Source organism: Liolophura sinensis, chromosome 3 (genome assembly GCF_032854445.1).
Source record: "Liolophura sinensis isolate JHLJ2023 chromosome 3, CUHK_Ljap_v2, whole genome shotgun sequence".
In the NCBI taxonomy this organism is placed as follows: domain Eukaryota; kingdom Metazoa; phylum Mollusca; class Polyplacophora; order Chitonida; family Chitonidae; genus Liolophura; species Liolophura sinensis.
In genome coordinates, this window is record NC_088297.1 from 23,314,622 (window position 1) to 23,326,720 (window position 12,099).

Consider the following 12,099-nt stretch of genomic DNA (forward strand, 5'->3'; position numbering starts at 1 on the left):
AAAATGTGATGAATTTTCAACACTGTACACGTATGTGTTTGACATGGTTAAAAAGACAAGTAGTAAGTAATTAGAAAACAGTGTAATGGTTAATACTGTGTATTCCATGTTTACATGTCCAGGCACATGTAATTCCCCAATGAACATGGATCTGAAGACGTAATAAAGGTTCACCAACATTGCTATTGAAATGTTACACTACATGCGTGTCAGACAGATAAGACTGATATCATAACCTTTTACAGGACATACAATAATATCATGTACACACAACCGTGCATCCATGCGTTCAGAATTCCCTACCTTGAATATCATGGCATACGAGTATATACAGCTCTTATATCATTTCATCACATATACAACCCACCAACGACAACAGGTAAACGATACTGAGGACCTTTTGAGAATCGCTCTTACTGCTCAGTCGGGCAGAACAAGGATACTTCTTTTCTCTCCATAAAGCCCAGCTAAGGCACCAACCTGTCTATTCTTTCATGAGTTTACCATGTCTCACATTTATATCTTGATCATTTCATTGTTGGTTAAAGCTATACTCATACATATTTCACTCATACGGAGTGTCCTTGGTAAACCACTAAGTTTTAACTATATTGGTGGAATCCCAAATTGATGGAAGTGGTCTTCAACACATGCTGTCTTGCACTGACCGCTTTATATTGTCATCTAACCCTACAATCAGTGAAGCAGTAGAATCTACGAATTTTTCTGTACCATGGATTTAATCCAGTAAAATCCCTTTTCGTTTATTGTAACTTAACATTTTTAGTTGTTTCAATGCAATCGCTAGAACCTATCTAGAGTTAGAAAATTAAGCAAAATCAAGCTTTACATAAATCTCCATAAAATAAAATTTAAAAAACATGTCAAAATATGCCAACTGATCATGAAGATGTACGAACCGGTCGAAGACCTGCATTGGCCTGCACATATGCATACATATATACACACACAGAGGCAAACTGTGCTTGATCAATATCTCTGGAGTGAATACATTGACACAGTTGTGTGCACCGTTTTTCAGATGCCTAAAGCAGCGAAGTGAGAATTGAGAAGTGAGCTTCTCAATATACCAAACCAGAATTCACACACTTTCACAAATAAATTGTGGGCTAATGTGCACTGAGTATCAGGATGGCTGCAAATATTCAACACTAAAATGTGTAATATGAACATGTATTGTAAACCATAGTCCAAATGGAAATAATAGCTGCAAGGGAACTGATCCAGTATTTGTCCTTCACCTAAATTGAGTGAGTGAGTGAGTGAGCGTCGTACTTAACGATTTTTCAGTCATATGACAACAAAGGAATCCTTAGAGTGCACGTAATGTGCCTCCTTGTTGCAGGACAGATTTCCACCATTCTTTTATCTAGTGCTGCTTCACTGAGACACCTTACCGAAGGGAAGTAACCCGCATCACCCAAGCCATCATACTGATACTGATCTCTCACCAATACAGTCGCTGTGTTTTCAGGCCCACCTCACATTGGTTTCCTCTCCAGCCATACGTGGGAAGGTCTGATAGCAACCTGCAAATCTTCCTGGGTTTCCCTGCTGGCTCTGCCCGGTTTTATCACACCATAAAGCTGACCATCCTCATAAGTGAAATACTCTTGAGTATGGGTTAAAACGCCAATCAAACAAACATATCAAATAAAAATACCTTGTATAATAAACAAACATCTGCAAATATGGAGCCCATTTTGACTCCACTTTTCAGGTTGATATATACATGTATATATTTTATTTTCTTACTTACTTATTTTTTGGCGTTAAATCACATACCAATAACGGTAAGAATAAGTGTACACAAAGTTAAGGCCAAAGCAAATATAGTACATGATAATGTAGACACTTTGGAAACCCTTGAATTTAATCTCTTCTTCTTGTAATTCTTTCAAAATACTGGTGTGTTGTTTTCAAACCATACTCGAGAATTGTATTTTTTCACTCATGTGACAGTGGCCAGTTTTATGGATGGAGAAAAACTGGAGTGCATAGGGTAAACTATACCTTTGGCGAGTTAATTGCTAACTCACCCATGTGTTAATGTTAATATTTTACTGGACATCAATTGGTACCGGCAAACTTCATGTTACAACACAATGCGTGCAAGCAAAGCTAAATGCTTCTTTAGGCCATCAAAGCCTAAAAAAAAAACAATAGAAGCCAGGCAATTTTGAAACTTCTTCATCCAAAAAGGAACTGTACCATGATGTACATGTGCCAGGACTTTTGCACTAACAATTTTCTGAAATTACTCCTTAAAACAGCCCAAACTAACATGGAAAAGATGGGAGATATATACATGTATCAAGAGACCAAGCTACCAGCGAGGCCATGACCCAATCTTGCTGAAACATAAGCATTTAAGCGAAATTGGCCGACAAGAGACTTTGTTGAGTTGGACCCAGATTCTCATGATCTCAATTCAACGTCTGTGCCAGCTTTACAAGCTGATGACAATATCGCTAACATTAGTATCGCCAGGATGTCCTACAGAAAGAGAAATCAAGAGAGACAGTTGGAAGAGACATGCCACAGTTATGCCAGAACTCACTTCAGCTGTATGTCTGTACGCTGGAGTTTTTACACCATTTTTTCAGTCATAACACGATGAATAGTCAGGTGTGTGTACACGTGCTTGGGTTGGGGGGCGAGTCAATGTCGTTAATATGCTGCAGCAATTAAAGTATAAAGTAACATGGTGCAGACGCCAAACATGACACCTCACACAGTCACATCATGCTGATGCCAGACTAAACAGTCCTGTATCTAAACTATCAAGCTATAACTATTAAAGTAACATGGCGAAGACGCCAAACATGACACCTCACCCAGTCACATCATACTGATGCCGGACTAAACAGTCCTGTATCTAAACTATCAAGCTATAACTATTAAAGCAACATGGCGAAGACGCCAAACATGACACCTCACCCAGTCACATCATACTGATGCCTGACTAAACAGTCCTGTATCTAAACTATCAAGAGCCAAGTGTCAAGCAAAGGCAGCAACAAGTAAAACTTGCAAAGTCCTTGATATGACCCATTCCCAGGTCTCCCTCAATTCAGCTATAGAAGCTACATTTTTCTGGCAGGATATCATCCAGCCTAAAAACTTCAGAATTAGGCAATATGTGCAACTGAGTCAGCGGCAAAATTTGATGTCATTTACTGGAATTCACACCTGATAGTCTTGTTCAAAATAGCTTATTTCTCATCAGAGGTAACCCTTCAACTAGTGGACAACATGTGAAGAGCAGACTATACAGATTTCTGAAAATTCGAAAAAATCCACCAGTACAAGCCAATAAATCCACCTAGAATGCTGCTGAATGTACCCAAAAAGCTCAGCAGTCAAAGCAATATGAGTAGTGAAAAGGATACATTTGCAGAGTGCATACATGTGTCACAACTTATGGATACAAAGTCCTCTGCTAATCTGAATTGTTTCTACATGTTATCAATTGTTTCATGTAATTGTCAACAAGTTACAACATGTATGACAAAGATTAGTCTGGTAAATGTTGCATTGTTCATAATGAAAAACATCTTTACTTGTACAACATCATAGAATCCCTTTTATAGATATAACACTACCCAGGGCGACCAATAAACTAACAAATGCTTTCTTGATCAGTATCCCATCCCCTCAACTCCCCCTCAGTTTATATTTATCCAAATGATGCCACATTTGACAAGGCGTTTCCTTTTATCACTTCATTGAACATCACCATAATGATTAATTTTGCTGAAATCGGGTGTCTCATTTTAAATTTTTCTTTCATCTTCCTGATCTGCCCCATGTTAATTTTTGCATCTCAAAGACATCGAGACGCTCTCCTAGCTAAACCTATGGTGAGCACCAAACCCAAAAGACTGTCTGTACTAAAGCACTGGACATGACCACTCTCAGAGCTGAAATCAAGGCAGCCTATTCAACTTTTTTATCACACAGTGTACTATTAGTTACACGGTTACTCAGTGATAGGATATGCAAATACATGATGTCAGTAATCCTCATATTGGCACCACACTGACACCATATATTTGCGTATCCTATCACTGAATAACCATGTAACCAATAGTACACTGTGTGACGGAAAACCAAACTTCCACCACCCCGCCACAATCTATTTCCAGACAAATAAATATATGTATTTCCCAATAAGTAATATTAATGGTGGTGGAGGGGTAACACCAAGCCATATTCGGACGTTAGTTCAGCGAGCTTCCCTGTAGAGGGCTCTTTGACGGTAAAAACTTCCACCGTACAAACATAAAATTGTATGGTTCATGACCAAGTTACTAATTTTTCCTGACTTTCAGGCGAGTAGCAGGCAGAGGTAGATGATAAATACAGTTGTTCAACTGTATGCTGTGTTGTGTGAATGTGATAGAATATCATGCACTGATTGCCATGTCATCAGAAACGACACATCAATGCAGTATTCTACAACTAAACACTGTCTGGTATCCTTTAAAAATACTTTTCCATGAAACTCAAAAGGCCAAAATCAGATAAAATCAAAAATGACATGAAATGTCACCTAGTAACATTAAGCTTTTTATTGGTCTGAATCATATATTAGAATTGATTTCTTCTTTTAAATGCCATTTCTACACAAAAATTGTGCTATTTTTCTTGTTTGAAATGACCATTCTCAATCCACATTTTGGTGTACTTTTTTTTTTTCGGTCTCAAAAAATTAAATATGGACTCTGGATATCACATTACTCAGTGTGAATGTACATCCTGACATCCTGCTAGATTAGACAGGATGCAAAAATATGTATGCAGAGACTTTGAGGGAGAGTCAGAGATAGGTGGAGATGTGGAAGGTAGTTAACCGAGAGTATCAATATCTGTGTGTAATAATCACAACGCTACACTCATTCAACACTACATATAGAGTGCTGATCTGCCTGTAAAGTGTGGACACCCTTCTGATTCACAAATTTGTCAGTTTCACCACTTCTGTGTATGCAAATTCTGTACACCTTCAACCTTTTCAACCACTAAAGCTCTGTTTTCATTGGATTTTATGCATATAATTATTATGAAAATGATGCTACAAATGATTTGTTTGCATCATTCAAGATGCAAGCTTCACAAAACTGTTCAAGTTATTTTCTCTGCACTCCGCAGTTCTCTTAGAATGTTTTGAAATATTGGTTGCAGAGGCAGTTGAAAAGTCTGAAGAATGATGGTAATACAGAAATATGAAAATTTTATTATTTCAAATTCCAAACTTGTGACTCCCAAACCCTTTTGAAGTTATACCATTAGTCTACCAAATTCATCCATGCCTCTTGGGTAGAGCAAGATGTGGAAATATGAGAAAAATGGTATGGTTATCTTTCCCATAGAAATGACCCGTACGTGGGAAGGTCTGCCAGTCACATGCGGATGGTCGTGGGTTACCCCAGACACTGCCCAGTTTCCTCTCACCATAATGCTGGCAGCCGTTGTATTAGTGAAATATTCTTGAGTATGGCTTAAAACACCAATCAAATAAATAAATAGAAATAGAAATATTTTATGAAATGTTTTCTTTGTATTAGCACACTGTTTTTACACCTATACATATTTGCCTAAGCCTGTATGTACCTCATGAAAACATACCAGCGGGGGACCCAGCGTTTTACTTTGCACTGGAGAGGATCACATTCCACAATATGACCAACGAAGCAAAATTAGTTCCATGACATTACCACTTCATTCTAATATGTTTTTTTTTTGTTTGTTTGTTTGTTTTATTCTTTCAGCCTTAAAATGTATTAAATGTAATTTAAAATAATTAGCTCTGATGGAACCTTCAAAATTGAATAGGCAAACCAGTCTTAGCGTATATATTCAAGACCGCGGATATTGGGACAATTCACTTGTACGCCGCAGCGGCAAGCAGGCAACAACATGAAAGATAACATGGGAAGGCAGAGGGAAATGAACAGACAACAGAACAATGTGCACAGCATACATACATTGCGAACGTCAACACAACCTGGTTTTAGACCTATGAGACTTTCAAGTAGATTTTTAACTCCTATGTTATTTAGACAACAATTTCACTTTCTTATTTGAGCGAGTAAGCATATTGGCGCCAGAAAATGGCAAATGCCCGGATGACGCGGTGTCGAAAATGGAAGAAAGTCCAGCCAAATAAGTTAGTAAGTGACCTAATTTTATGATGTGTACTGTAGAGTGTGCATCATTGTGTTTGTTAAACATTTGCAATTTTGCATCCAACTAAAACCAAGCTTCATGCTTGAGAAGCAGACGTGTCAGAATACAGGAAGAGGATGAAGTATAATGTAACCAGAACCGGTTTTGAACTCATTTCACATCACACAGGCCTTCACTTAATAACCAAGATAACAAAAATGTAATGACAGATCACAGCATAATCACAGATTTTAAAGGGACAACAACTGTTTTATGAATAAAAAAAATTATTTTCTGATAGAAATTAAACATTGTAAAATGCATATATATATGTGTATTGTTTTTCCCTTCATATAATTAGGTTTTTGACATGAGTTTATTTTGGTCACAAAATGTTTTCTGAGCACTTGACAGCCATCATGGTAGACTTAGGCCTATACATGTAGTGTCCCGAGTGGCAAGGTCAAATTGAAAACGAAAAAAAGAAAGACCCTAATCTATGTATTGAGAGAACATACTCTTTTTTCATCCCAAAGGACGCTTTGAAAGGTTGTAAAGGCTAATGTTTGTCTTTTTTCGGGCCTAAAATGGGCTCTTTCTTCTCAATATTTGGAAGGGTACCACCTCTGTATTGGACTCTGAACAGCCCTGATAAAATAACGTATATTTACCAAGACTCAACCAAGAAATACTGGTTTTTGACATCCCATTTCAGACTAAAAGAAGAAGTGCTTCCAGTACAAGGCAGATTGAAAGTCAGTGAACATTTTCAAGATAATGGGGCATGATCAAACCTAACCAGAGCATGTTATTGGCTACTGCAGACCAATTGAGGCTGTCCAGTCATAATGTCTGATCACATCGTATTTGCGTTTGACACCAAAAAATTAACTGATGTGTGATGAAGTTTCACACATAAAATTACATACAGATAGAGTAAACAGGCCATGATTGTTTTCCAAAATATTAAAACACCACTGACCATTACTGGTCATTACCACCACATTATTCAAACAAGATACTCATTATGATCTAAGGTTCATATATATCAAGCAACTTAAGACTTAAGTCATAAACCTCCAGTGCTGTAAAAGCCAAACTCAGAACAGAAAAGAATTCAAATTGTGGATGGTACAAATCAGGATACAAATTTTAAACTTCCTAGAGTAAAACATTTTAATCGTAGCTGCGTTTGAAATTTTTACCTAAGTCTTACGAAGTTTGATAAATATGGGTCCTGTACTACAATTTTCACCACAGATGTTTACATTAGATAGGGTTAGCCAGAAACCACTTGTCTACATAGCCCTTTTTCAGACCATTTTGTCAGAGAACGTTTAAAGACAGGGAGTCCGGTTTGTCAAATACAAGTGCATATAGCATAAATATCTTGTTCATGATCTACATGTACTTGGGTGGGTGGGTGTATGAAGAGCTGGTTAACCCTATAAGCTGGATCCCACCAAAAACAGTTGCTTCATTACTATGTTCTGTCTGAAGCTAACATACTATCCATGTCAGATTCTTGTTTGCAGATTATGTAAAATCATAAATAGGCTACTAACTCAGGGGAGATTTGCATTCGTTCATCTCTACTTGGTTTATCCAAAAAATTAACTTACCATAAAATTGCTGACTTCAAGTGTAAGGCAAAAAATTTGTTTTTTTGGCAGTGGCTAGGCTGAAACTGAAGGTCAGTTGGATGAAGCTAGACGACAGGGTTTGAAATTTAAGGTGGACACATGCTTCCACTTTTTTTGCCACACAGTTCAACCAGAAAAGTTTATCTTTACAGCCATTTTGTAAATCTGGGTAAACTCCATCACCTTCAATTTTTTTTTTTTTATTATTATTTCTCATTTCACTCCTGGACACTAAATGGTTCTTACATGTATATCCAAAATATAATATGCCGATTTCAATGCCAACAATGGTTCTGACTGAGTAATGCAAACAAGAAACAATCAAACCTTCCTGGATTCAGTTCTTTCAGGTCTTGTCTATATGTAGAAGTATTTATAAATAAATTGTGTCTTACGAGAGCATGTCAGTATAAAAATCTCAGATCAACCATCAAGATACAGTGAAACCAGTAAGCCTAATCAACACAACTCAGATTTTTATACATGACTATTGTCCACTCCATAAATATATACATTACTGCCTACTTAGCACAGATCAGATTCACTCACAAAGTGCAGTACAGTTGAGTCATAACGAAAAGACAAGCCATGTCCAGCATTTCTTTATTATATTGTTAATTTTATTACATACAATCACATGCAAACTCCTTGATTAAACTACACAGAGACAGAGACAGATACATATTCATAAACATACATTGACAAGTTAGGATAATATGCTACAATAAATAAATCAAACGCAACCTGAAATAGGGTTATAACATGCAAACATATGCCTTTGCCGTCATAAACATTTTCACAGCTTGGGAAAAGGTGGATGACTGATTTTGCATGAATTCATGGAGTGTAAATCTAGTAAATCCCCAGGAGATTACAACGTGTACCATTGCAGACTGAGTTAATAAACAAACAAGATCATGTCAAAAAATTAAGATGCATTCACAGCTTTGGGTCTAAAAGTCACTGCAGCAATGCATGCATTCAGCTGTGCTAGCATGATGTCAAATTGCAGTTGCATCTACACATGATGTAAGTTAATACATGTGTCTGTTATGGAAGGCCAGTGGCATCACCCTTGTTTGTTCGTCACATGTATGAGACTGTCAAACATCTCTTGACAATTAAATGGACCCCCATAATCTAAATATTATAAGAAATCAAAATCCTGACTTCAAAAAATATCAATATACATACACGTCCCTCTGGTAGAGGAAGAGATAAATTCTTATAATATGTAAACTGTAAGCCGTAGCCGGCCATCATTGAATTGTTTGCTCTATGGCACTCTCGATTCACTCAAAGCCTTCCCATGCAGCTTAAAATAATGTATTTTCCCTTCGGTTAAAATTATAATTGAAGGGACAAATTCCGCTTATTGACAACGTAACGACGAACCTGGGGCGAATTTGTACGCGGAATAGCTGACATGATATTAAAAATTGGTAAGTGCGGCGGTGGGTATAGAAGCGACTGCTTCCATTGCCGTCATAAATTACCAGATTCGAGAGGGCGGCGTACAGTGCGAAATCTGCTAGGCATTGGTGGAAAGATGGCAAAATAAGAGACGTACCTTCACACACATAGCCCTGGCCGATCAGCCCCCACAGCATATCTGTACAATGGTGGCAGTATGTGGGCTTGTGGAAAGTCTTCTTGGTGAAAAAGTGCCCATGGCCAGCCTCCGGAAAAAACTCCGAGGAAATAACGCTGTCGGACTGTTCGCTTCCCTCTCTATCTTCGCTCATGGTTTCCCTTCGGAAAGTCGCTTCACCTCGCTGAAGTTCGCCAGTAGTCACGAGCCGCTGAACGACTTCCAGAGCCTCGGTACATGAGTAATTACTAATAGAAATATCACAGAATACAGGAATATCCCACGAAAGTGGCTGGTGTTCATAAATTCGCTAGAAGAAGGCCATTTCAAAGGGTAGGTACGGTCTCGGCCCGGCCATACACAATTATATGACAGTTCAGCCAGTGGCCTTCAACGATGGAGACGAGAGCCGATGAAGATGCGAAAACGAGGCTTCCAGCTCCGCGAAGCATCGCTGTCAAGGTGTGCGAACACAGCGACACCTGTCGGGAATCTGCGGTTAGCGGCTGCAGCATTGCTAAGCGGATGAACATCATAAACACTGTATCGGTTCAACCGATACATGAGTAGGCCTACACTTTGATGTGGTAAACAGAAACATTTCTTATAGTTTTTAAAATTCATCACGCCCAAAATAGCTACAATGTACAACATTTGACGTAGGCAGACGGTTGACATCAAACAAATACCAGTACCTCATTTATAATGAAGTTAGCCTACCTAAACAAATGACACTCACAGTCCAGTTTTAAGAATATACACCCAGACCTAGGTATATACCGGTACTAAAAAAAAACATTGGCTGAGTTATAACAAAGGTACACAGTAGTAATTAAACCACAGATAAGAATACGTAATGATATTTATTTATTTAAGATTACAAATACAGATATTACAGTTTAACTGACATTTGTCACGCGACTGACATTTGGATGTACCCTTGACGTTTTGTGGTGGACCTATATATACCGATATATACCGCATGTCCGACAACTGTACTTCTGTGACTATGTCACTTTCGGGAGGCTGTATAACTATAAGTATCACGGTCTGGAAGCTGTATGACTATATCACTGTCGGGAGGCTGTGTGACTATACCACTGTCGGGAGGCTGTATGACTATAAGTATCACGGTCTGGAAGCTGTATGACTATCACTGTTGGGAGGCTGTGTGACTATACCACTGTCGGGAGGCTGTATGGCTATAGGCCTATCATTGTCGGGAGGCTGTCTGACTATATCACCGTCGGGAGGTTGTACGACTGTATCATCGTCGGGAGGCTGTATGACTGTATCAATGTCGGAGGGCTGTATGACTATATCCCTGTCTGGATTTATTTATTCATTTATTTGATTGGTGTTTTACACCGTTCCCTGTCTGGAGGCTGTATGACTATATCACCGTCGGGAGGCTGTATGACTATATCACTGTCGGGAGGTTGTATGACTATATCTCTGTCGGGAGGTTGTATGATTATACCACTGTCGGGAGGTTGTATGATTATACCACTGTCGGGAGGCTGTCTGACCACATCACCGTCCGGAGGCTGTATGACTATATCACCGTCGAGAGATTGTATAACTACACCACTATCGGGAGGCTGTATGACTATAATCACCGTCGGGAGATTGTATAACAATACCACTATCGGGAGGCTGTATGACTACAACACTGTCGGGAGGCTGTATGACTATATCCCCGTCGGGAGACTGTATGACTATATCACTGTCGAGAGGCTGTATGAAGGCCGTATAACTATATAACCTTAAATTTAATGGGCTGTATGACTATATCACTGTCGTGAGGCTGTATGACTATATCACTGTCGGGAGGCTCTATGACTATATCACTGTCGGGAGGCTGTATGACTATATCCTTGTCTGGAGGCTGTATGACTATATCACCGTCGGGAGGCTGTATGACGGTATCACTGTCGGGAGGCTCTATGACTATATCACTGTCGGGAGGCTGTATGACTATATCACTGTCTGGAAGCTGTATGACTATATCACTGTCGGGAAGCTGTATGACTATATCACTGTAGGGAGGTTGTATGACTATATCACCGTCCGGAAGGCTGTATGAATATATCCCCGTCGGGAGGCTGTATGACTATATCCTTGTCTGGAGGCTGTATGACTATATCACCGTCGGAGGGCTGTATGACTATATCACTGTCGGGAGGCTGTATGACTATATAATCGTCGAGAGGCTGTATGACTATATCCCTGTCGGGAGGCTGCATGACTATATCCTTGTCGGGAGGCTGTAAGACTATATCACCGTCGGGAAGCTGTATGACTATATCCTTGTCTGGAGGCTGTAAGACTATATCACCGTCGGGAGGCTGTATGACTATATCACTGTCGGGAGGCTGTATGACTATATAATCGTCGAGAGGCTGTATGACTATATCACTGTCGGGAGGCTGCATGACTATATCACTGTCGGAGGGCTGTATGACTATATCCTTGTCTGGAGGCTGTAGGACTATATCATCGTCGGAAAGCTGTTTGACTATATCACCGTCGGAAAGCTGTTTGACTATATAATCGTCGGAAAGCTGTTTGACTATATCACCGTCGGGAGGCTGTATTTATGACCATGCCACTGTCAGAAGGCTGCACATCGATCACTGTCAATATACGTTGGTTAGATAACTACAGTGACTA

General features: G+C 39.1%; 2 protein-coding genes across 2 annotated transcripts in view; both read right to left on the reverse strand.

Annotated features, from left to right (window-relative positions):
- The window catches only part of LOC135463996 (diacylglycerol kinase theta-like), a 56,806-nt gene extending 46,990 nt beyond the window's left edge, over nucleotides 1–9,816 (reverse strand). Inside the window, 1 exon segment of the mRNA XM_064741469.1 lies at nucleotides 9,406–9,816. Within this exon segment, the coding sequence (XP_064597539.1) occupies nucleotides 9,406–9,580 (175 nt within the window). The 5' untranslated portion in view covers nucleotides 9,581–9,816.
- Nucleotides 9,817–11,489: 1,673 nt separating this feature from the next.
- Nucleotides 11,490–11,861, reverse strand: LOC135463477 (putative surface-exposed virulence protein BigA). The gene has a single exon (XM_064740735.1). It carries the CDS (start codon nucleotides 11,859–11,861, stop codon nucleotides 11,490–11,492), a length of 372 nt encoding a protein of 123 aa, XP_064596805.1.
- Nucleotides 11,862–12,099: the final 238 nt, after the last annotated feature.